General features: G+C 36.9%; 1 protein-coding gene across 5 annotated transcripts in view; it reads right to left on the bottom strand.

Moving 5' to 3' along the window:
• Nucleotides 1-26,992, bottom strand: part of GPD2 (glycerol-3-phosphate dehydrogenase 2) — a 136,092-nt gene that overhangs the window by 54,778 nt on the left and 54,322 nt on the right. For all 5 annotated transcript variants that reach the window (XR_014828997.1, XM_021075780.2, XM_021075778.2 and 2 more), the window contains exons 4-6: nucleotides 15,227-15,351; nucleotides 13,751-13,848; nucleotides 12,570-12,733 (exon numbers count right to left, since the gene is read on the bottom strand). Coding sequence is in view for 4 of the 5 variants with exons in the window: in XM_021075780.2 (XP_020931439.1) it covers nucleotides 12,570-12,733; nucleotides 13,751-13,848; nucleotides 15,227-15,351 (387 nt within the window). In the remaining variant the exon portion in view is untranslated. The remainder of the gene's footprint in view (nucleotides 1-12,569; nucleotides 12,734-13,750; nucleotides 13,849-15,226; nucleotides 15,352-26,992) is intronic.

The following is a 26,992-nucleotide window of genomic DNA, read 5'->3' as shown; positions in this document are numbered from 1 at the left end:
AAGCTTCAATATGCGGCACATTTAAACGTCTCCTATTTCTTGGGGGTGTGTTTTCCCAATGTCTCTAAAACAAAAGCATAAAAATCTCTCAAACATTTACCTTTTAAACATAAACCGCAATTATTGTTTCATGTCTAAAAATGTTTAATACACCATTAATATAAAAAATATAAAAACAAAATTTCTCTAAGAAGTCTGTAATTTCATGTGTTAGTATAAAACAGACCCATCTAAGTAAACGACTATAATTAACATGACTATTTAGTCTGATTTAGCAGATGGGCTTTTGACCCAAGCAGATTATATGAACTAGTTTTAGCAAATTTAAACAAATCAGAGTACATTTTACATAAGGACAATAAGAGCATTTGAGACTCACAGCCTAGTTTTAATCTTTCTATACAGATATAACTGGTGGATGCACTATTGTTTTGTGGTGCCCAAAGAAAGGAAATAAAATTTCATTTTCACTTATAAAAAGAAAAATAACTTGAAAATGTGGTTTATTGATGGCTATGGCTATACCAATGGATATATTTTTATCTAAACACTAATATGACTATAATATTTAAATTCCATAAAATTGCATTCTTGGATCCTTTTTAAATTCACCTTTTCAAATCAATATGGTTCCTTACACTACTGTGGAATGAAACACTCATTGTATTAGGTGAGAAGAGCAATGCATCACTATTATCTAAGAAATGGAGGGGGAAGCAAATACGAATGTACATTTAATACACACATATGCATACACATGCACATACACAATAAAAGGATATGCCAAAACTATATATTTTTTTAAAATATTATCTTTTAAGGAGAAGGAGGAAATGGGGTGAGTAAACTGGGAGAAAAGCTAGCCTTATTTGAATAGTCTTCTTATTTTGACTTTGAAGTCCTGCATCTTACATAATTTTTTTAAACCACAGCTTTAAAAAGGCAAATCCCTAAAGATCTTAAGCAAAATTAAAGTGATGTGATTTGAGTTGATGGCATAACCACAACAATAGAAACTATGTCAAGTAGCTTCAAAAGACAGTAATTTGTCTATATATTCCCATTGGTGTATACTCCAAGAACAACAATAACAACAAAACTGCAACAACTGTAAAACTGCAAAAATCTTACTGGTTTCAGCAATAGCATTTTTGGAGGTGTGAGTGATGAGATTAAATAGACTCCATGTATTTTGTGAATTTAAAAGTATAACTATGCCCAGGAATTTATCAGATTTTTATTCCCTAAATAAAAGTTTTTCATAACTCTTTCTACAGAAAGGCCTAGAAATGACCAATCAGCAAGAAACAGCAAATAATCTAGCAAATAGACTATGGTCTCTTAACTACAATTTCCTACAGGAAGGAGTCAAATCTTATTGGAAAAATGGCTGCTTCCCAGTCTAGGTCAGGAAAATTACAAGATGAGCCTGGAATATCTTATCATAGCAGATAACACAGAAGTCATCACAGACCAGTGATAGCTTATAAAAAGGGCTCAGGAGCCAACTTGAAGAGGTGCCCATGGGCCAGAGAACATTAATAACTCTAACAGACTGACACATATTGAATATATTTAAAATCACAAGCTTAATAAATAATACAAAAGATCCCATCACACTTAAAGGATACCAAAAAACTAACTCATTATTATTGAAAACTACTACCTAAATAGAAAGAAGCATTTATCCTCCATTTTTTACAAAATATCCCTCAAGGTAGGCAAAGAGTTCATACAGGGAAATTATAAGTATTTCAACTAATAGTTGAAGTTAGATGGAAGAGTTAGAAGAGTACCATTTTTAACCCTTCAACCTCTAATGATATAATTGATCTAGACAACAATTATGACTGATTAAAATTAAAAGAGGCATTTCCATCATGGCTTAGCAGTGACAAACCCGACTAGGATCCATGAGGACTCGGGTTTGATCCCTGGCCTCACTCAGTGAGTTAAGGATCTGGCATTGCTGTGAGCTCTGGTGTAGGTCGAAGACTCGGCTGGGATCTGGCATTGCTGTGGTTGTGGCGTAGGCTGGCAGCTATAGCTCTGACTTGACCCTCAGCCTGGGAACTTCCATATGCCGAGGGTGTGGCCCTAAAAAGCAAAATAATAATAAATAAAAAAAGAGGTCAAAAGACTTGGATGGAAATTTCACACCACTACCTATAAAGTATTTTTGATAAAACAATTTGATCCAGTCTCCGGTAACTAGTCACCAAAGATATCCGACCTCTCCCTAATAAACTATGCTTCCTGTTTTACTTGCTTTTGTAATGTCCTATTCCTTAAATCACCGGAATGCCCCTGTGATTCACTTTAATTAACAGAATGTGGTGGAAGTGACCCTGTGTGACTTCCAAGGCTAGGTCCAAAGACGCTTTGCATTTAAGCCATGGTCTCATGGTACACTCACTGGGGTAAGCCACCCACCACATAAGAAGTCTGATTATGTTTAAATCCAACCCATCATATGCAAAAGCCACAGTGAGAGAGAGATGCAGGGCCAACCCCTAGCTCTTCCAGCCTTCTCAGCCCAAGAGCCAGACATGTAAGTAAGAAATCTCTCAGAAGACCCCAGCCTTAGGCACCACCTCACTGCAACCAGAGGAGGCATGCCAAGTGAGAAACACTCAGCTGAGCTCAACCATCCTCAAAACTCTGAAAGAGTCCTTTGGTGTTTTGAGTCATTAAGTTTGGGTATTGTTTCTTGTGCAACAACAGATTAATAGAACTAGCTTAACAACCACTGTACAGAAATACAGGAACTATTAATCAAAACTATGAGGAAACAGAAAAGGATGGGAAATTTATTTATTTATTTATTCATTTATTGTCTTTTGTCTTTTTTTAGGGCCGCATCTGTGGCACAAGGAGGTTCCCAGGCTAGGGGTGGAATAGGAGCTGTTGCTGCTGGCCTTTGCCAGAGCCACAGCAACACTGGGTCTGAGCCGTGTCTGTGACCTACACCACAGCTAACGGCAACGCCAGATCCTTAACCCACTGAGTGAAGCCAGGGATAGAACCCGCCAGGGATCGAACCTGCAGCCGCCTGGTACCTAGTCGGATTTGTTTCTGCTGCACCAAGATGGGAACTCCAGGATGGGAAATTTATAAGTTAAAAAGAATGAACAGACATATATAAACCCTAACTAGGATTTTGTTTGCAAAATAAATGAATATACTTTGTTGAACTATTTGGCTATTTTTTGTTAAAGCATATGACAAACTTAAAACCTAATGGTAGCTAAAAGCCCTGATGTCATAAACATAATTTTTGCAAAGTTCTTCATTTTTTTTAGCCAAGGAAAAAAATCACCCTCACATCCCCACATATCCAAAACACTGATCCAGATGTTCAGCTTTGCTGCCCCTTCTCGTGGGAAACAGGAATCATGCTATCCCATTCCAGGATACGTACTGAGTTTACACAACTCGGAAAAAAAATTTTTTTTCATCTTTTCTGACCCCCCCCCCATGGCATATGGATGTTTCCAGGCTAGGGGTCCAATCGGAGCAGTAGTTGCCAGCCTACACCAGAGCCACAGCAATGCCAGATCCGAGCAGCGTCTGCAACCTACACCAGAGCTCAGGGCAATGCCAGATCCCTAACCCACTGAGCAAGGCCAGGGATCAAACCCACAACCTCATGGTTCCTAGTTGGATTCGTTAACCACTAAGCCATGATGGGAGCTCTGAGAAAAAATGTTTTAAAATCCATGCTCTGCTACACAAGCACAAAACATGATTGGTGTTTGGCTCAATATTTGGAATACATGCAGTGAACCCTCTCAAAACCTGAAAGCTCAGAACTCGGACCTTAATGGATTTGGTCCTAATACCAGACACAGTGCCTAGAAAATAGAACCTCTATAAATATTTTTTGGATGAAGGAGTAAACTGGAGGAAAGAGTACATGGAGACTTTTGATACACTAGCTTTTACCTGTAATCCTGCATCTTTTTGAAAAGGGTCAATTGAGCCACAGAGTGTGACGGGTAAATAGCTTACTGTAAACTCACCAAAACTATCTGATCAAACAACATATAAACATACATATCCTTCTATTGGTGAATTTTAGCACTGTTTTTAAGCTTTTATATGTACAGTACGAATTACTACCTCAGTATGCTACACCTGATCAAATCTACTTTTGCGTGATTTTGATTTTCTTTAAAAAAAATTAATTCTAATAGAATGAACAGAGGTATTAATACACACTGGTCAAATGAGCAATAAACAAATCGCAAACTTTCCTAGGGGCTATTTTGCTCTGCCTCATCATCAGGAAGCTAAAGCATATGTTGGATGTTAGCCTGGGTGGACATAAATGTGTCCTATTTATTCAAGGTTTCCTTTGAAGCCACAATTTATAAGTTTTATTTCTTAGGGGTACATGTCAAACTTCATTTAGCCTTAGCTGGTATCCAGATACACTGAATAGCAAAAAGGCAGCATTCGGGGGCAAAATATATGCCTGCTATATGAGCAATAATGTCAGTTTCATTTATGTAACTCACAGAAAACAAGAGGAGAAAATACAATGGAAAAGCTGACAGTAGGAAATCAAGATAAAAATTATTCATTTAATTTATAAGTGTAAAACTGCATATGGACAAGGAAAATATTAAATAGGTTCTAAATCAACATCTAAGAGGTAGATAATTTTAGAGTAAGTTCTTTTAATGTGCTCTTTAACCCTTAAAATTCAAAGATACTTATATGAAGCATGTTTACGTGCCCAGTATTTTCCTTTTTCCTAAGTACATTTTGCAAATCTGAAATATACAAAAGGACATTTGTGGAACTGATGCTTCACTTTGGGACATCTTAGAACCATAGAAATCCATAAAACTGACCCAAATGAAACAATTAAAACTTAAATAATTTTTTATATTTACTATTTTACACTTACTACTTCATTTAAATCTCAAAATACCCCATAAGCAAAATATTATAAGCCTAAAGTCATAGATGTGCAAGGTAGGCCTCAAAACTCAATAAAGTTTATAAACCTAAGTCATCTACTTCCATAATGTTGACTGTTTCAACTATACTACAGTACTTTGGAAGGCAGTTTTCAAATATGACTATGATGCTTACAAGTGTGAGATGAAGAGTTCCTGTCATGGATCAGTGGTTAATGAACCCAGTTAGCATCCATGAGGACTGGGGTTCAATCCCTGGCCTCACTTAGTGGGTTAAGGATCCGGTGTTGCCCTGAGCTGTGGTGTGGGTCACAGACAAGGCTTGTATCCTGTGTTGCTGTGGCTGTGGTATAGGCTGGCAGCTACAGCTCCGACTGGACCCCTAGCCTGGGAACCTCCATATTCCACAGGTGTGGCCCTAAAAAGACAAACAAACAAAAACTGTGAGATGAGTTATCATGGAACTTTCAACCTATCTTTTCTCATCCCTATTGTTCAGCTTAACTTAGTTCATTCATTTTCAGTGTTCCGTTTTACTCCATTATGTAAACACACTATAGGATATTTATTCATTTGTCTCTTGATAGATATTTGAATTCTTTCCCTTCTCGAAGTTATTCCCAGTGCCGCAATAAACTTTTTGTACATATCTCCTGGTTGACACATGTAAGAGTTTCTCTGAGGCATACACTTGGTGGAATTAACTGAATCACAAGATGGATGCCTGCTCAAATTTACTGAGTGTTTTCCAAAGAGCTGTTATCAACTTATGTAACACATCACATTATACTTGTACAAAGTTTACTTGTACAAACTAAACAATAGTTTATTTTTAAATGTTTACATAAAAAAAGGAAGACAGGAGTTCCCATCGTGGTGCAGTGGTTAACGAATCCAACTAGGAACCATAAGGTTGCGGGTTCGGTCCCTGCCCTTGCTCAGTGGGTTAACGGATCCAGTGTTGCCGTGAGCTGTGGTGTAGGTTGCAGACTGGGCTCGGATCCCGTGTTGCTGTGGCTCTGGCGTAGGCCGGTGGCTACAGCTCTGATTCGACTCCTAGCCTGAGAACCTCCATATGCCGTGGGACTGACCCAAAGAAATAGCAAAAAGACAAAAAAAAAAAAAAAAAAGGAAGACAATTTATATATGTGTTATATGTATCCTTTTATGCGTATTACTTTTGATACATATACATAAAACCTTTGTATGTATAGTAATAAGGATTTGAAAAGGTTTGGGAACCTTGAGAACTGCTGGCAAATAAAACTTCATGTTTTAAATTGAATTTATTATATTTTGGTTTTAAGAAGGAAACAAACACAAAAATAAACACATATTCTAATATATCATGCCAAATTTTGATTATTTTAAGGATCCCAAGATAATGCCCCCTCTTAATCAATAGGGTTTTGGTTTTTTTTTTCTTTTTTTAGACTGCCTCCCCTCGGTCAAAGTTCACAGAAATTGGACCTTGAGAAACGAAGGAAGGGATTTGGTAATGTTTATGCTTTCAGAGAAAGAGGAATTTTTCCTCTTGCTAAATACATCTATTTCGAAAATATTCAAATTAGTCAATTATAAAAGACATAAAAGGATGACGAATTACTAATCCAGTGGTTCAAACAGAAAAATCAAGGTGAGTAGCCTGGAAGCACAGTAAATGTGAGCATATAACCCCATTATGGATATTTATTTATAAATTACATATCTGTACTACTGTACTTACATACATTAGAGACATTTAAATATATGTAAGACAGACATTTCTAAGGAATTTGGAAGAAACAGAGCTAAGTAAAAGTTCTAATATGTTCTTCGTACCCCCTCTGAATGGTCTTATGCAACCCCGGAGGCTCACACAACTACATTAGAATCACCATAACAACTCATAAGAACTGCATTAAGAAGCCCATAGCCAAACCTGCAATAACCTGCTATTTTGTTTGTAAATCCATACTATTCAGCTATTTATTCAACCTGTTTCTATTCTGAAGAAATTAACATGTTCCTCAGAATTAAAATAGGTAACACCCAATTATAGTCCAACAATTGCATTTGCAAATAATGTAAATAAGGATTAAAGGCACCATTTTTAGATTGACTTATGTTCCAGGAACTCAATGGAAAAACAAAAACAAAAATATAAGACCAAAAAAAACAAAAAACAAAAAAACCACCATTTTTGTTATTGGGTAATTGATTTTTTTTAAGCTTTCAAAGTAGATAAAATCAACACCTTAAAAGACTTGTCTTTAACCCAGGCTTTCTTTTATTAAAGTGTACAATTGCGGGTGCATGCCTAGAGGAATAATAGTTTGTTCCTAACAAAAGAGTCTGGATTCCACAATATGCCTTTGCTGGAGGCATCGTTCCCCAAAGCACACAGCTAACTGCATCTCCTGCTGTACCTGTAACAATTTAATTGTATAAGTCAGCCTAGTCAAGCATCTCCAGCTCATGACTGGAAGACATGAAATTCATTGTCATTATTGTCCCTGTCATTTTGGATCATTATATCCTGCTGCAGAATTTTCCTCACTTCAGTGCATTTTTACCTCCAGGAGCCAGGGATTATAGCTGAGGTTGGGGTGGGGGCAGGACCGTGAACTACATTTACCTCAGGGGAGCCAGAGATTAAATTGGCTTTGCTCTCTCACGAGCTGAATTCATCTATTTGTATGCTGTGAGTTTTAGGTTGGAATAAAAATGAATATTCTAGTGAAACCTGGGCTTTAATTCCCCCTCAGAAACATGACTATAACCAAGTTTTATTTACATTAGGAAAGCCAGTGTAATTTCTCATAGGTTGCTATTTTCATATGTGCCTAAAGAATACTGAAGGGCATCCCTGGGTATGAAGTAACAGACATCCCTCTCTGTCACTGCCTGGATTCTCAGAAGGAAGAATTTTAAAGCTATAATTTTGTTCTCTAGTTTCATCTTTACAGAAGCTTAATGGGGGTATCTAATGGCTTTAAATATTTAATGATTTTTAATTATATCTCATTTTCTGTGCATTGGGTTGGATGACCAAAGTCCAACTAGAACCTATCTTCTCTGGGAGTAGGGAGACTGAAGTTAAGTTGATAGAGGAAGATAAGGGAAGTTTCTGAGGAAACTGGCTCCCCTCCACAGCTGACTCACAGAACCTCACAGCCTGCTAATGCACCCAAGCCTGTCATCTCTTAAACACTTTTAGAACATGGGAAAGTTGCACTGGTCACCACACTCTCTACATGGAAACCTCCTTATCAGTGGTGATGACCACAGACAGACAGGGTCCAGCCAGTGGCTGCCTATGATGAGGGCCAGAGAGGAAACACTAGGTCATGTCTCAATCTGAAATCCAGTGAGGTGACTATTCATTTTCTCTAACAAAATATAAAAAGAAAATATAACCTGACATGTCACTTCCTATCCCAACTTTCATTTCTTACGGATTTTACTGAGAAATTTGACATTTACTTTACCTATACTGAAAAAGATGTTAGTTATTCCTCCACATATGTGAGCTTGTTTTTCAGTGGTTAACAACAAAATATGGCAATAGATCATACCTATGGCCAAGCATAGAATACCCACTATAATTATGACATTGAAAAGTATGTGGTCAAATGCATAAACATCTAGTTATAAGATAAGTAAGTTCTGGTGATGTGATGTAGAGAAGTGTGACTAGAGTTAATTACACTGTATTGTATATTTGAAAGTTGCTAAGAGTGTAAATCTTAAAAGCCCAAGAAAAAAGTTTGCAACCATGTATGGTGATTGATGTTAATTAGACTTATTGTGGTTATCATTTGGCAGTATATATACAAGTACATATACAAATATATACATTATATTGTACAGATGAAACCAACATAATGTTATATGTCAATTATAATCTCAATAAAAAAGATAAAAAGAAAAAAGTGTATGAAATTTATTTTAATTACATTTATGGACTTTTGTGGAGGAAAAGATTTTGCCTTAATCATCTGCAATGGTCATCACTATTTATTTAAGATAAACTGTTTGCATGAGTAATTAAAATTTTTCACCTTTGTACATTTTGTATTTCAGAGGGAATATCTTACACTCCTAAAATCTCAGTGTTGAAAGAATCTTAAAGATTGTCTTAGCCACTGGTCCATCCACATTAACAGTGAGGTTTACTAGTCTGACTGACTATATTTTCATGCGATTATATTTCATTTTTCACTGATGCTGAAGTAGCTGTGTGATGTATTACTAGTAAGAGCTTTTAAATAGCAAAACTTCTTGTAGCTTTTAAAAGTTTATTTAATTACTTGAGCCATTTTTTCATTGTAAACAAGATTCTTCCAAGGTGGGAGTTATAAAAATTATTATTTCTGTTTATTTTAAAATGGTTAATTTTGTGTTATGTGAGTTTCACCCCAATAAATTATTTTGTAACTTAAAAAAAGTTATTTCACAAAGCCCAAATGCATTTTGACATCATTTTTGGGTGAGTTCTATTATTATATTCTCATAATGATTATTTAAGAAAAGTATTTTTTCTTGCTCTTGTTAAGAAAGGTTTATATATTTTTTTCTTTTCTTTTTATGGCTGCACCTGTGGCATATGGATGAAGTTCCCAGGCCAGGGGTTGAATCAGAGCTGAAGATGTGGCCTACACCACAGCCACAACAACACCAGATCCAAGCTGCATCTTCAACCAGTCCCACAGCTTGCGACAACACCAGATCCTTAACCCACCGAGCAAGGCCAGGAATGGAACCTGCATCCTCACAGAGACAACATCATGTCTTTAACCCACTAAGCCACAACAGGAACTCCAGAAAGGTTTACCTTATAAATTACAATGTTTAGACTTCAGTTGCAATGGTATTTATTTGGGAAGTGTTTTTCCTCTCTGAAATACTTTGGTAGCAGGACAATAGTGTTATTTTTCTGCTTGAGGGGTAAGTAATCCTTTCCTTTCTCTGAACACACATTTATTGCATTTAATTCTTTACTATATACTCCTTTCTACCTTATTTCCATGTTGATATTTAATTTGTTCATCACACCATTAAAAATAAGAATTTCTCTATTTGTGAATATAGCTATGAAAACAGAATTGAACTGTGTTTCACATTCTTGTTTTGTCTTATCCCAAACATGACATAGTTGGGCCCACATCATTTTTAAACAGGATTAGAAAAGAAATTATTTATTTTCAGTGACTAAATTATTTTTACTCTTTCAAGACTTAGTTTTCAAAATCAATTTTCAAATATCAATTTGAAATCATTTTAAATAATCATTTTAAAATTTTTAAATAGGAGTTCCTGCCATGGCTCGGCGGAAACATATCTGACTAGTATCTATGAGGATGCAGGCTGGATCTCTGGACTCACTCAGTGTGTTAAGGATCCAGCATTACTGTGAGCTGTGGTGTAGGCTGCAGACGCCGCTCAGATTTGGCATTGCTATAACTATGGCGTAAGCCAGTGGCTACAGCTCTGATTTGACCCCTAGCCTAGGACCTCCATAAGCCACGAGCGTATCCCTAAAAAATAAAATAAAATAAAAATTTTAAATAATCTTCACTGAACTCTTAATTTTGCAACCTGTAACAAGCTCTAAAGGGCATTCTAGATTAACAAAATTCTTCTTCCTCCTGCATTTTGTGACGTAGATTTCCCTTGGTTTCTCCATGTAGAAGTGATAAGAATCTATCATTCATAACAACATCAAATCAACATAAGACAGGATGTCACACATTCACATATGATACCTACTAATATTCCTCTTAAGGAGATGTAAAAAAAAGTAACAAATAATAGTTAGTGTTCAAGGTACCACATGGTAGAGAAAAGGACCAAGTACTTGAGAGAGTTTGCACAGGAGGGATTAAAATTAAGAGGCAAAGGGAAGAAATACTTCCATGTCACGATGGGCAGGGGGTCATTTATAGAATGCCTTATTTCTCCTGGACCAAAAACCTCTTTAATATAATCACCCAACAAACCACAATGGATTAACATTATGAGTCTGCAGCAGAGAAAGAAAATTCACAGTTAAGTTTGTCCTTTAACATGTAGGCTCAATCAGGCACCCAAAAAGTAAAGTGCTCCCACCCTTGTGATGTTTAGATGCTAAAAATCACTGTAAACTGTGAATTTTCAGAGTTCCCGTTGTGGCTCAGTGGAAACAAATCTGACCAGCATCCATGAAGATGAAGGTTTGATCCCTGGCCTTTCTCAGTGGGTTAAGGATCCAGCATTGCTGTGAGCTGTGTGTAGGTCTAAGACACCGCTTGGATCCTGCGTTGCTGTGGCTGTGGTGCAGGACAGAGGCTACAGCTCAGATTCAACCCCTAGCCTGGGAACCTCCATATGCTGTGGGTGCGACCCTAAAAAGAAAATAAATAAATAAATAAATAAATAAATAAATAAATAAATAACCTGTGAATTTTCTAGCTTTTAATGATTGTCTAAGACCCTTAACATTTTTTTTCTAATATTGTTGTTCCTAACACATCTTGAATTTGTCCCCTTTGCTCCATCTGCATATACACATTTTATATTTATATATGAAAGCCTGGTAGGCAGTTGAATTGATTCAGAAATCTAACACTGAAAAGAGGAAAAAAAGGTGGTGGTCACCTTAAGGAGATCCCATATAATGAAGTATAAATATCAAAGTCTCCTGGAAAAATAAAATAACAAAAAACAATTCTTCATGCTGAGAAAACATCATGGGGGTTAAAAAAACTCTTACTGAGCTAAAGAGCCTAAGCTGTCCTTTGTGTCACAAAATTTCTAAGACTTTTCTAAACATGTACAATTATCTGTGTCTGGCTATTTCCTTACAAATAGATATCCCTGGACTAGTTTCCAATTCCATTCACACTTTAAAACTACAGTAAAATTTCATAAGTGGCTTTTCCCATATTGTTTTATATTGTATTGTGGTCTGTCTATAGATATATTAAGTGGTTAGTTCCTTCAAATAAGTTCAAAATTAAATTAAATTGTTCACACATACACAGAATGAACACTGAACACATGGCAAATGGGCACGAGATAATGCCACTGTTAGAAAACATCTAACAACAATAAAATAAGCAATAAAAACTGAGGGTTTGGTTTAATAGAATGATGTTCATCTGCCTTCATCACATAAATTATATGTTCAAGAATTGTGTCCTGTGCAAAATACAAATATGTCAATTTTGGCCTAGGGGGCATTTTTCTCTAGGTTTATAACCCCTTGAAAATAGAGGTTTCATCTAGAAAACCTAACACATCCTCAGCTGCTTTCAACATTATAATATATTCATAAGGCAAGTATTCATTGGCAAACATATAACAGATTAAATGGCATGAAGGTGGGGTCCAAATTCACAATGATGGAAAATGGACCAAACCAACCATGAGATACAAAGTCAAATTCAAAGAGGAAAAGGAATATGCAAAAGCAAACAGAATTAAAAGCGAAACACTACCTGGAGATTTTCAGCTTATATGAGAGGAAACGGTGATCATGTGTGTCTGTTGTGTGTGTGTGTGCTGTGTAAGATTAGCATTAATGAGAATGCAAAACTATCTCATTAAGAATATACTGGAAGGGTCATGAGTGAGAGGAAAGTATTTCATAAAAAAAAAAAAAAACAACACACCACATACCATCATAGTAGACAATTGCTCCCACCAGTTTATCCTTCTGGAGCATTGGGAAATGCTCAAGTGCTCTTGATTTGCTTAGGACATAACTGCTTTTCAGGCAATTACTTCCAGCAACCAGATCATATAGCTTGATTCCTACCCAGTAGTAAGGTAACTGCCACCACCTATAGCAAAAATAGGGGAAAAGGTTTCTTTAGAAACAGAGTACAACATTATAAAATGTTGCTTTAGGTAATAAGATACTTTCTATTAAGAAAAGCAAAGTATACTTAGACGTGTACTGCAAAAGAAATAAGTGTCTGCCTGTTCTGACAGCAGCCCCGCTGAATTATATACGTAAGTGAATCATCTCTAAGGCAGTGATTCTCAACCTGTGTATTAGAATTTTCTGGGGTACATGAAAAATGAATACAGATGCTGGGCCTCGTGGTTCCAGAGATCAGTTTAACTGGACTAGGGCATGGGCTGGGGTAACTCTAATGAATACCCAGGGTAGAGAATCACTGGCTTAAGGTGTCCAAAGCAATTTATGACAAAATACAGACAAAAATTATAAAATCTGTTCCAAGGGCTCCATAACATTCATGGAGCTAACAGAGTTACATAATCTACTTTTTCCTATTACTTGTATTCTAACCTAAGGCACCTTCATGGAAACCTCTAAATATCTGGAATATTAGGTTTAATAATTTATAATCTGACACCTCCAAACCAAATTTCAGTTTGGGTTAACTAGGGAATTTAAAATGACACAAAGCGGCATTCTGAGCATTCCGGAGGTTCAGATTTTGTAGGAGGATTCTTTCTGGCTCTGCAGTTTAGTCTGCAAATGACCCTCTTATGGAGTTCCCCAGTGAAAATAGTAGTTGCTCCTCTGTATTCTCCTGGAAATTAGAGGAAAAAACTAATGATAAATATAGAACACAACTTCCTTTGCCTTCAAGGTCTGCCTTGAGAAGTGGGTCATCAGAGAGCAATTTAGGACAAGTCACATTCTAAAATACGAGCAAGGAAAATATTTTATAAGGATTAAAAATCAGGACCAATTAAAACTACCAGGACCAATTAAACCAATTAAACTAAAATTAAGAAATCATATTGAGGAACTATTTCCATTATAACTGTGTTGTTCTATTGACTTCGAGAAGCAAACAGTATATAGGTGATACCAAAAGGCTTACTTATAAATTGGAAGCATTATAGGCAATGGAGCTGATAAATGGGGAGCAATTTCTAGTAGGTTGGCACGCTCGTGAAGGGCTTCTTTTACCATCCTATACTGAAAAGCAAAACAGAGAAAATTAGTTTGGCAGTAACAGATCATAATATTTTCAAATGGCAAATAGACACCCTGCCAACTGATTGATACACAGAAACCTCTCTACCTCTGAGCGAGGATAGCTCCCTCCTAATCAAATTTCTAATAATACATCATGCTGTCAACCTGAAAGATTTTTTAGAAACCTTAACTGTATTTGCATAGGAGAAAAACATGCTGTCAGAGTTCCCAGGTGTAAGATATTTTCCTGACTTGAGTTACAAGATTATTGTAACGATTTATCATGCATTCTCTGTACTGTCCCTTTTCTCAGTCTCCCCTAATATTTTCTCATGTAAGAGATAACAGATTGTTTAAATTCATGTTAAATGTTTCCTTCTTGACTCTACTAGCCCAAGCAGAGATGATACTTAGGAGTTGCACAGTATTTCATAGATTATTTAAAAGCTTTTATCTTTAATTCTTTAGTCCTTATTTCCTGTCTCTGAAGGACCAGTATTAATATCATAATAGTGATTTTACAAAAAAGAAAACTGAGGCTCATAGAAATTGAATAAATAAGCTGAAACACATCAAAAGGCATCTGATTCTAAATCCTATGCTCTTTTCTTTGCGTCTATCATGATGCCAAACAGACACGTAAGAAAAGAGGACAGATTCAAAGCTGACAATGTCAAGTTATGCTGTTGTGTTTTTTTCATGTATGAAAAGCAGATAGGGAGTTCAGTGGATTTTTTTTTTTTAACCCTCTGGGAAATGTCATCTTCCACACTGCCTTGGCAGTTTTCAAATGGTGGCAGACTGGACACAACAAAGTGTGACATTAAAAAAAAAAAAAAAGCATGACTCAGATCATCTTTCCCTTAAGAATACGTCAGTGACAATATGCGGTATGATTGCATTTGCAGTTAAGAGAATCAGTTTAATACTCCTCATGTATTACAACACAGCTGCCCTGAAACTGCTTGGGAAGGAGCTACTTAGTGGCCATTGGCAAAAACAAAAACAAAAACAAAAAACTCACAACCACCAAAAAAAAAAAAAACAACAAAAAAAACCCAATCACAATTGCTAAAAGGTAGCATAACCAAAAGTGATTTTGTAAATCTGCTTCTTTTGACATACCTATGTAGGGAAAAAAAAAAAAAAAAAAAAAACCTGATTACCCATCAACATAATGCTACAGGAAAAAAAGAACTGGCATGGCACACCTCTCCTGAAAGACACTCCAGCAGAAAACACTAAATAGGTAGTTCTAATAGGAAAAAAATTTTTAAAGCCATTTAAAACTAAACAAAACAAAACAAAACCCTGATTTAATTGAGTAGAAAAAAAGCATGGTAGCAATTTTTGTTTAACAACCGGCATACACAATTACCTGCTCAATATCCAACTTCATGATAGCCTTCTGAAGATATCTCACACCACCATGGATCAATTTAGTGCTTCTGCTGCTGGTCCCTGATGAGAAATCATCTCTTTCTACAAGGGCTGTTTTTAGTCCTGTGTAACCAGAAAACCAAATTAACTTCTTAAATTACACAATTTGTATGTAATTCATTAAAGGCACTTCTCCAGGGTAGAGACAATCACAAGAAAAATTACTCTGAACATGGATAAATTTGTATTCAAAGTGCAGTACACTGTCTATATTATAATGAAGAGATTTTAGTCTCTTCCTGGGGGAAAAGTCAAACCAGAACTAGAAGCATATTAAACTGTGAATGAATCACAACTGGAAAATATTACAGTGCAATTTCATGGCAGTAACATACTCGGGTGCATTTAAAGGGTCGAAGGGGAGACTGGCACCCATTTTTATCCATGTAGAGTGAACTCAGTGTTGTCACAATGCCTTTGGGAACTCATATGCCTCCCTCACTACATCTGTCCAGACGTGTGCCAGCCCCTCATCACCAGTCAACTTGAACGCATCATCCATGAATATAGTCTGGCCCTTTCTATGCAAGCTCCTATTTCTGGAGTGGTGTGAGGAGTGGGTATAAAATGGGAAAAGAGATCAAAAACATCAAAACAGAAGAAGAAAGAAGAGAATAACCTCTGACCTTGAGGAGTTTGTAGTCTAACTGAAGACATGAAAAGCACAATGTTATAGAATTACAAAGAAAAATACAAGCCAGAAAAAAATGAACCCAGTATAAAGTATCCATGAGCAAAGAAAGACAATATACTTGGGTAAAGGTGAGGCTGAACAAAGACAGGTGAGTTCTAGAAATCTTCCCCGCCCCCCTCCACTCCCTTTCTTTGAGGGTTGCAATAAATCTCTTAGGAATGAAAGAAGTTTTGTTTCGCTTTGATTTCTTGCAGACAGCCCTGCCTCTTCAGGGCTGGGAAGACCGCCAGTTGTACAAGTCCCATACATTAGTTAGAGATGAAATCTAAAACTTCAGAAGGCCCATAGTATACATCAACACCAAGCCAGGAGGAATTTTCATGGCCTGGCATACTCTTGGGGGATGAGAGAATGTCACAGAATCCAATTACAATAAGAATATGTAACTGGAGCAGTTTGGGCTCACAAAGCTCATATAAGAGAACCTGTGCATGTATTCAATTCAGAGCCATTTATTACATTTAATACCAAAGGGTCGTTTTTATAACTTTTAACAGTTTAAATATCGTACCCAAATGTCATCATAAAATCAGGGCAATTCCCTTGACTCAAAAGGACAAAATATTTGGAAACTGAGGAGAGAGAAGTAGAGAACTTTGATTCAAGGGCAAAAACTGCTAATGCTCTAATGAACTAGCAAAATAACAGAGAAATTACACGTATCATAGACGCAGGTCACTCTTTTTAAGCACTTACGCCAGAAAAAGACCTGCAGAATTCTCAGCTATGAAAACCCTAGCAATGCTTAGTGAATTTAGCACAGCATGAATTAAACACACAGAAAATTGCATCATGATAGTACATATTTTTGAAAGACTAAGTGCCAGGCAAAGTGCTGGTGTTAGAAATGAAATAAACATGGACCATGCTGTCAAGTAACTCCCAGACCAAAGAGAGGTAAGCGAACAAAATGAAGCAAAGTATCACAGGTGCTACATTTGAAAATGCAGAGGACACTTATCTTAAAGTGCATCAAAAATTAAATTTGGAACATAAACCCAAAATTGCTTGCTCAAGATTACATCTGCAGTCTCATATGAATGCACTGTCTTAGTGAGCTCTATCACCTTTTTTATTTTCTTTTTGGTCCCATTCATGGCAAATGGAGATCCCAGGCCAGGGATTGAACCTGAGCTGCAGCTGCAACTTATGTCACAGCTGTAGCAATGGCAGATCCTTAACCCACTGCACTGGGTTAGGAATCTAACCAGTATCTCAGCAGTAACCTAAGCCCCTGCAGAGACAGTGCGAAGTCCTTAACCCACCACACCACAGCAGGAACTCCCTTATCTCCTTTTCTTAGTAAGTCCAACACAGAGAGTTCTTCCAGCACTAAAATAGACCATTTTTTCTTCAGTTGAAGATCAGACGAGGGAGTTGACTTTCAAATGGCATTTAAGAGCTGAATTATTTAAAATGCACCTCTCTTCCAATCTTAGAATTGGTCATGTTAATGCCACACCATGCCCACACCATGAGAGGCAGGGACATAAGACTGAGAGAAGGTAAGCAGCCTCCCATTCAGCTCATGGCTCCCACCTGCCCAAAGGTACTCAGAGGCTGTGGAAGAAGATGTCTTAGACAGTTCTCAGTTATTCCACTTCCTAGTAGGTAATGTAGTAGCCTAGAGTGTGGGATGCTTTGCTTCTAACCAAAAGAATACAGCAACGATGATGGCAGGTCACTTGTGCAGTTGGGTTACAAGAGACTTTCTTCTGCTTGGATGAAGCAAACTGTCTTGTTCTGAGTCAAGGAACCAACAGAGACCCTTGGTCGACAGCTCATGAGGAACTGAGACCTAGTCCAACAACTTGTAGGACCTTGATCCTGCCAACCACCACGTGAGTTGCTAGAAGTGCTGAGAGCCAAGGGCCCAGGACATGGCAGAAGCAGATTCCTGACACACTGAAGCTGTGTGAGAATAAATGTCGTTTTTGAAGTCACATAATTTGGAGGGTAGTTTATTAATGATATAATCCCCTGTATGAACGATAATGACAGCCAATGTAGGAGTTTTTAATTATGTCTCTGGATAAGTCTTCGAGAAAGTCTGCGTCTGCAAAGGAGGATGGGTTCAAATGTATGGAGGGGAGGAGGATGGGAGTTCTCACTGACAAAGATAAGCTTAAGAAAGAGAAAAGCAAATGACTGAATGGCCCAGCTTATTCAGGGTCTGCTTGTTACTGAGGCTTGAGTGCGGGTACACAGATGATATGAAATACTATTATGCTGCCTATCAGGGGAACCACCAAAATGTTTTAAGCTGAGAAATCAGGTTAATGTTCTAGAAAGATTTCTCTGATTAAGAGGGTGGAGGTGAAGGTGGGGCTGGAGGCAGGAGACCATCTAGGGGACTGGTGCCATAGAGCATGAGAAGGTCAATGGTGATTCAAAGGCAGAAGGCAGTATTGGAGAGTGATAAGAAGACAGAATGTTATGGGCTTGTGTCATTAGGGTGGATTTTTTTTTTTTTTTTTTTTTTTTTCTTAAACTGACATAGTTTGAGGCAGGGAACTACTGGAGGAATGAGCAGGCCATCTCCGGAAGATATTTCAGGATATTTAAGTGAGAGCTAACACTTTAAAGCCTCAAAACTGCTTTTGCAAGAATTGGACATTTTAAAAAGTTATTCACATGCACTTATGTGAGAAACCCTAGTGAATACCAGCAAGACTTAAAATGAGCTTCTCTGTCAAACCAGGCTGTTTTTTCTTGTCCCATTATTTCCAATGTCTTATCGTCAAGCTACCCATCAGAATTTCTGAAGAGAAATGATTTTAGTCTCTAAAGTTATAGCTAAATTGATATATTAAAGCACCATGTAACCTAAAAGTATTACCAAGTTTTGGAACCATACACACACACACACACACAAACCCTAAAACTCTAAAAAAAGAAAACATTTAGGAGTTCCCATCGTGACACAGCGGAAATCAATCTGACTAGGAACCAGGAGGTTGCAGGTTCAATCCCTGGCATCACTCAGTGGGTTAAGGATCTGGCGTTGCCATGAGCTGTGGTGTAGGTCGCAGATGTGGCTCGGATCTGGAGTTGCTGTGACCCTGGCATAGGCCGGCAGCAACAGCTCTGATTAGACCCCTAGCCATTTGCCAAGGGCATTTGTCAAGGGCATGGCCCTAAAAGGACAAAAAGACAAAATAATAATAATAATAACAATAATAATAAATAAAAGAAGAAAACATTTAAAAATGTTTCAGCTGTTCGCATGCTAAATGTCCTGGATTTCTTGTTTTTTGTTAGATAAGAAAGACGGAATGAGGAAGAAGGAAAGTTATGCAAAATCAAGACATTATTAGAAGTTATAACCACTTCTTCCTTAACTGATTAACTGACTACAGCAAAGACAATAATTTTTTAAAGCCTTTTAACAGTCTTGTGTGGTTCCATTACCCAATATGTTTCTTTCTGTTTCACCTCTTAAAAAATCTTTTCCCCTCTAATCTGAAATTAAGAGCTTGGGGTTTTTTGTTTTTAAGTATAAAGCAAGGAACTGAACAGAAGTGCTGTTTTTATCTTCTCGAAGAGAAGGAACATTATTTTTAAGTGACAGTCAATGCTAACATTTTGCATCTTAGGTAAAATAATTAAATTTGGAGGAGATAAAAAATAATGCATCCAAGCTTCAAGCAAGTGTGTCTGGCTGAGGATTTGAGGCAGCGGGGAAGATCTTTCCTTAGAGTAAAAAGAATGACCTCCCACATGCTCAGCAGTGAAGGGCTGGCCTCTCTCTGTACATTTATGATAATTCACTAAACTTATTTAAGATTTTTTTGAGAAATAGTTTTTGTTTTTGTTTTTTTTGGGGGGAAGCAATACACTCTATCACTGAGATAGATGAACTAGAACATTTGGGAGTAGCGTTGACTTCTTGCTTTTATAATTGATGGCTTTAGCAGGTATTCTCAGGAATTTTCATGGCAGTGGTAAAGTATTAAGTATTAATATTTGGAATGAGATCACTCTGAAATTCTTAGGTGGAATAACAATATTAGTTATAGCAGAAGAAGAAAGTCAACTTGAAATCCACCTTTCAGGAGTTCCCATCGTCGCTTAGCTGTAATGAGTATGACTAGCATCCATGAGGACAGGACGCAGGTTCAATCCCTGGCCCCAATCAGTGGGTTAAGGATATGGCATTGCTGCTGTGCGGCAGGTTGCAGATGCAGCTCAGAATTTTGTGTTGCTGTGGCTGTGGTGTAGGCCGGTGGCTACAGCTCCAAATTGACCCCTAGCCTAGGAACCTCCACAGGCTGCCCTAAAAAGCAAAAAAAAAAAAAAATATATATATATATGCATATACAAAATATATTATATATATATATATATGCATATACAAAATATATTATTTATATATATATATATATATATATATATATATATATATAACTGTAACCCCTTTCAGTTATCTTCAGCCCATCTTTTCCATCTCTTAGACAGATAAAAATTGTATCTTTTGGGTAGGGCCAGGGGTGTGAATTAAACATAGGTCTTTACAGATTTGCCTTTTCTGCCCTGAGTGAGACAGTCTAGCTACCAGGCACCTCCAAATAAACCAACTTATGGATTAAGACAGTTGGATGAATATAGAGGGATAATTACCATCTAAGGGGGGGGGGGAATGGTACGACATTTAACTTTCACAACATGAAATAGAACAGAAGTGTATTTTAATACCTTTTACTGATTATCTTATTATGCATGCAAACACGCTCAATATAATAAATGCAGAGAAGTAAAGAGAACAAAATAAAACTCTCCTGTAATCACACCACTCAGAGATAACCACAGTTGACATTTGGGTGTTTAAATGTTCACATTTTCTGTTTATGTATATAATTACATATGCACATTTTTACCAAAATTGGATCATACGATATATTCCATTTATTTTTTCATTTAACATTGTTTATTGTAAACACCTCTCCATGTCAATACATATTTCTCTATAATTTCATTGTTAATGTGTGAATAGTAATACATTAAATATTTTCAATGATTTATTTACGCAATTCCCTATTTTTGAGCATACAAAGGTTATTTCCTACCTTCACTATCACAGTACTGCAAGACTGCATTTTTGTTTAAACTCTGCATCTTCATTTCTTTAGAATAAATTTTCAGATGTGGTATTATTTAATTGTTCTTAAATAGAAAGGACAGAGTAATAGCTATGGAATAACTATCAGAGGCATCAAGGTAATAACACACAAATCAGAAAGTTTAGACACTGTATATTAGTAGTATGAGCAGTTATTAAAGCCACATGCCACATGAAGGAAAAACAATTTAAGTTAAGGAAGGGGGAGTTTAGTTTTCATTAGAAAAGCTTTGGGCACTTACTTTTGGATTTCAGAAAGCCAATGCCATTAATAAGACAAGGAGGAGTTCTTGTCGTGGCTCACTGGTTAATGAATCCAACTAGGAACCATGAGGTTGCAGGTTCAATCCCTGGCCTTGCTCAGTGGGTTAAGGATCCAGCTTTGCCGTGAGCTGTGGTGTAGGTCACAGATGCGGCTCGGATCTCTCATTGCCGTGGCTGTGGCGTAGGCCAGCAGCTACAGCTCTGATTCGACTCCTAGCCTGAGAACCTCCATATGCCGCAGGAGCAGCCCAAGAAATGGCAAAAAGACAAAAAAAAAAAAAAAAAAAAAAAGAAAGAAAGAAAGAAAGAAAGAAAGAAAGAAAGAAAAAAGGAATTAACTCAAAGTCTGAGCATTTTATATGAAGGATCAATTTCTCTAAAAAATAACACTCCTGTAAGGCTGCAAAGCAATCCTGCCTTGTTAATCCCTATGATCAGGATTCCTGTGCTTTAAACCTAGTATTTTCTAACAGTAAATGTTAACATTTTACTGAACTGTATAATATTGGATTGGTTACTTAATACCTATTTCTATTTTTATGTTGGAAACAAATAAACCATTAATGGAGATACTACTGTTGAGTTAGAATATATTAACATACTTTGTGTTCCTTAAGCACACACATGCTTATGGAGGCACAAAAATGTATTAAGTCATAACATTAATTATAGTAATGCAGTTTCAGGGGAGTAAGGGAGTTGCTGTTGTTCCTTTCTATTTTTACTATTTTATTTTAGAAACAACCAATGTTTTAAAAGAGAAGGAATATCCAAACAATATAAAAGGGTGAAAAGAAAGAATAATACACCACTGGTTTCCTAGTTACAAAAGCCAATGAATTTTAACCAGAAAGTGTTCTATATATTCTACCAAAAACTTCCTATGCTTATGAACCTGTGTATTTTTTTGCTTCAAACACAAGTAAGACTAACAAACTCATTCTTCAAATTGTTATTCAATTTACAATACATTTTAGCCATTTTCCCTATACTTATAAACCTCTTTTTTGATAATGGAATGTACCCAATTTATTAAACCCAGCCACACTCTTTTTGCTATTATAAATGCTGCTATAAGTAAAATTTTGACCAGTTTGTAAGTTTTGACCATTGTAAGTGCAGCTTTAAATTCCTCTGCCTCTCCAAAAAAAGATACAATTATGTATATACGTGCATGAACCCACACTCCTACACATACATACACAGATTTCAATGCCTGGTTGACTCAAAAATAAACAATTCATGAACTAGAAATGTAGCAGAAACTCAGAACAGAGTAGTTGGGCCAAAATATTCTCTCTTGGTGGAATCTAGGTCTACAAACAGACAAAGGTAACCAGGATTTCAGTTCCTAAAAGGCAAGAGGAATACAAGTCTCCCTTGCAGGGAGAGGTGAAGCAGGCAGACCAGTGCTGGAATACTGGGACTGAAAAAGGGTTGAAGAGCCTTGGTTAACAGCCATCTGGGGCTGTGGACTATTTGCTGGGACACACCCAGCAGGAGGGAAGATGGACACAGCCTGGAGAGCAGCAGTCAGGCCAGGGCATTTGGTAGGATGTCCAAGATCAAAACAGGGCAGGAATCTCAACTTGGTTCTGAAAAAAAGGCTCTGATGGGACTTAAAGGTGGCAGCAACTATATCTACCGATTTTAACATGGAAAGAGAGAGCAATACAAAACTGATTTAATATGGGGGAAAGGAAGGAAGGAAATGGAGCAAAAAAAGACGGAAGGTAAAAAAATACAAAATAAAAGCACATGGCATCAAAATAAACGGAAATGGGCCAAAAGCACCTACTGAAAGGTAGATTCTATTTGTTAAGTATTAAAAAAAGGAAGAATCGGAGTTCCTGTCGTGGCGCAATGATTAACGAATCCGACTAGGAACCATGAGGTTGCGGGTTCGGTCCCTGCCCTTGCTCAGTGGGTTAACGATCCGGCGTTGCCGTGAGCTGTGGTGTAGGTTGCAGACGCAGCTTGGATCCTGCGTTGCTGTGGCTCTGGCGTAGGCCGGTGGCTACAGCTCCGATTCAACCCCTAGCTTGGGAACCTCCATATGCCGCGGGAACGGCCCAAGAAATAGCAACAACAACAACAACAAAAAAAGACAAAAGACAAAAAAATGAAGAATCCATCTATATGTGTTTTATTATAGACATATTAAACCAACAAAAAAAGTTTAAAATAGTATGAAGCAAATGCTGCCTCATGTTATTTTTCCAATTTCACATGTGTAAACTGTATTTCTACCTTTAATAAATTTTAACTTTTATGAAATCGGATTTAACAGGATTTTCCAAAAGGAAAATTGCTTTACTGGCATCATGCTTACTCCATTTTTTAAAAGATTTACATACACTTTCTTCTAATAAGTTTGTGGTGTTTTATTGTTAAATTCTTGATCCACATGGAGCATGATGAACAGAATATATACATAAATTTGGGAAAGTGGATATTCCAACATCACATTAAATAACCAATAATGACAGCTATGAAATACTGCCTTTATCATATTCTCAATGTGCCATATTTAGATCTATTTCTAGACCCTTACTTTTGTTTCACTGACCTCTCTATTCCTTTAGCAAACTATTTTAATTAAAATAGCTTTAGAATACACTTCAATATCTGCTAGAGCTCAATCTCCTTTGTCATTATGCTTTTTCAAAATGAATCTAGTAAATCTCAAAGGCTTATTATTCCAGATAACTTTGGCACAATTTCTCAAATCTTCCCCACCCCACTCCTATCAAAAACAATCACTTATAACATAATCACTAAATTACATTAACTTTCCAGATCAAGTGTAGTAGCAATTTGCAACCTGGTCTAATTAGCAATGTCTGGCAAATAGCAAACTTTCATCTGCTGCAATTCTACTGTCTTGAAATAGGATTTTCTCTACCCTCATGGCGAAAGGTGGGTGGTGGTAGGAGGGTGGGGTGGAGACCTGTAATTCCCAGAATTCACTATCTTCCATGGTTCTCCCTTTTCTACATGTCTTCTGGAATGCACATACCTCCTTCCCTTCATAAACCTTTATTTATGCAGAAGTGTTGTTGCTACCCCCCATTTATGTCTAAGAAGTTTGAGCCTCTCTATAAGATTAAGACACTTATTGAAGGCCACGGAGAAACCTAGTTGATGATACCTAGTTGATGCCACTTCATTATAGTAGATGAAACCTAGTTGATGAAACCTAGTAGATGAAACCTAGTTGATGCCACTTCATTATAATTTCATAGCCTGGGTCCTTACTCACTATATACTGTCTTAAGCTTGACGAAATGTAGGAACAATTCAGGAATTACTAGCCTGGCACCGTCCATAAACTAAAAGTACATATACACTGTTAAACCAGAGAACTACAGTTAATGTTTTTTCCCAGTAAGAGGCAGTCTTCTCTGGAATATGAATCAAAGCCATAAAGCTTAAGTTAATAAATCAGACTTTAAACCAAAAAATGTACTAAGTGATCTCTGACACATACTGGTAAAGTCACATAAAAGAACAAACAGAACTGAAACATCTTGAAGCATCATGAGGGAGTGACTATATTTATCAGATTCTCTTCATTCTAGCTCTCTTTGGGGGCAAAGCGCCTATCACTGTGCTTGGAGGCTGGGCCTCTGCCCAGGGACTGGCCACAGAGGTGTTAAACAGAAGCAATTTCTACTGATCCTAGAGACCTGCAGGAGAACGTGCGGAGAATTGTGCATATTATGTTTATAAAATAATATTCCCAAATGAAGCAAATGAAAATTGATTCCTGAAGAAAATGCAGATGGTAAGAATGCAAATAAATGTTCGTCATGAAAACTTCATGACTTTTTGTCTTCCTTCTACAGTCTTTGTTTATCCATTACCAAAATTACATTTGGGCATAGTATTTTATCAAAAAGCTTGTGCAAACATTTTTATACAAGCCCTTTAACATCTAGTGGTTCCCCCCAAACTTTGATGTCCTGAAAAATCTAATTATTACTGGTAACTTTAAAAGATCACAGTAATTTATTTTTGTCAAATGTGACTAAAGATTAATGGATACAATCAGGAATAATTTGGTAAAAACATATCAAATGCAGAGAAAGCAAAATTTGTTGTTAAGCGAAGCATCAAATATAATAAAAGAGCAAATTCCATGAATGAACAGCAACAATGCACAATTCATTAACCAAATGCCCATGATTCTTTCACACTTCAGAGGGCTACTGATATGATCAGAAATTGTAGTAAAAGGATAAATATAGATTAACTTCAGCATCTCTATACATTTTAATTATAAATGCTACCCCTAAAGGCTACCAGCATAATAAAGGAAATACAAAGTGTGGTTTATCCATCCCTTTTATAAGTCATAATTCCATATATGTAAAATAAGACATTCAATTATTTTAAAAGATAGCAATTGATATGCCAGGAGATATTAAAAGCATAACATTTTCTTAGCTGTTACTAACTATAAGTATTAAAAATCTAGTCAACATTCTAGTTCTGGAAACTCTTACCCTTTCAAAATCATCATTGTCACTATTATCACTCACAATTGTCTGCTAATGTACTAGTTGATGTCCTTTACTGTCCAAAGGAAAAATGTTCAGCAAATATTAAAACACTATAAGCTCCTTGAAGGCAAGGACACATCTTATGAGTCTTTATATTTTCAGAGGTGGCTCAGCAGTTGACTCACAGACAATATTGTTTTAAATAGAAAAATAAAACAAAACAAAAAACTGGAAACAATCTAAAGAATCATTAATAAGAACACCTTTGGTATATACTGTTATCTTAGGTAACACACTGCAGAGTAATAACTGCAGTATGACCTTGTCTACATTTTTAAAAAGATATAAATCTAGAAAATACACAAAAGCAAGCATAGGTGAAACGCCTCAAAAGGAGAAAATGATTAAAAGGCACTTAATTAGTGGTTGTCTTACTAGTGCTGCACTCATGATCCCAAAACCTACCTTAACTCTTTGAAGGAAGCTGGCTTTCCTACTCCCCTTACCTCCCCCGACCAGTCCTCAGACTCTATTTAAACAAGTTCTTGCCTTCACAAAAGCTTTTCTCATTTTCTCTTTCTAACATTGATACCCAGTCAATTCTCAATTTGGGATTCTACCCTATCTTGTATTTTCTCTGCCCCAACTCTGAGTAACATTGGACACACGTGGGAACACACGCGCGCGCGCGCGCACACACACACACACACATCCTTTCCTAACCAGAGCAAAGTACCCCTATTCCTATTGGATTCTCTAAGCCTTTTCTCCATCCAAGTTTCCTACCCCTTTCCATAAGTAGTACATCTCATGTTGGGTTTTTTTGGGGGGGTGGGTTGTTTGTTTGTTTGTTTTTTGGTCTTTTTAGGGCTGCACCCATAGCATATGGAAGTTCCCAGGGTAGGGGTCAAATCAGAGCTACAGCTGACAGCCTATGCCACAGCCCACAGCAAAGCCAGATCTGAGCCGTGTATACAACCTATAACGCAGCTCAAGGCAACGCTGGATCATTAACCCACTGAGCAAGGCCAGGGATTGAACCCTCATCCTCATGGATACTAGTTGGATTCGTTACCACTGAGCCACAATGGGAACTCCCCTCACTCATGGTTCCTATCCTTA

This window comes from Sus scrofa, chromosome 15, assembly GCF_054392235.1.
Source record: "Sus scrofa isolate SSC_HxYL_T2T_F1_AM1 chromosome 15, Sscrofa_HxYL_maternal_Yorkshire_Landrace_v2.0, whole genome shotgun sequence".
NCBI classification, from domain to species: domain Eukaryota; kingdom Metazoa; phylum Chordata; class Mammalia; order Artiodactyla; family Suidae; genus Sus; species Sus scrofa.
Note: the sequence above shows the minus strand (reverse complement) of the source record. Positions and strands in the feature narration are given on the sequence as shown.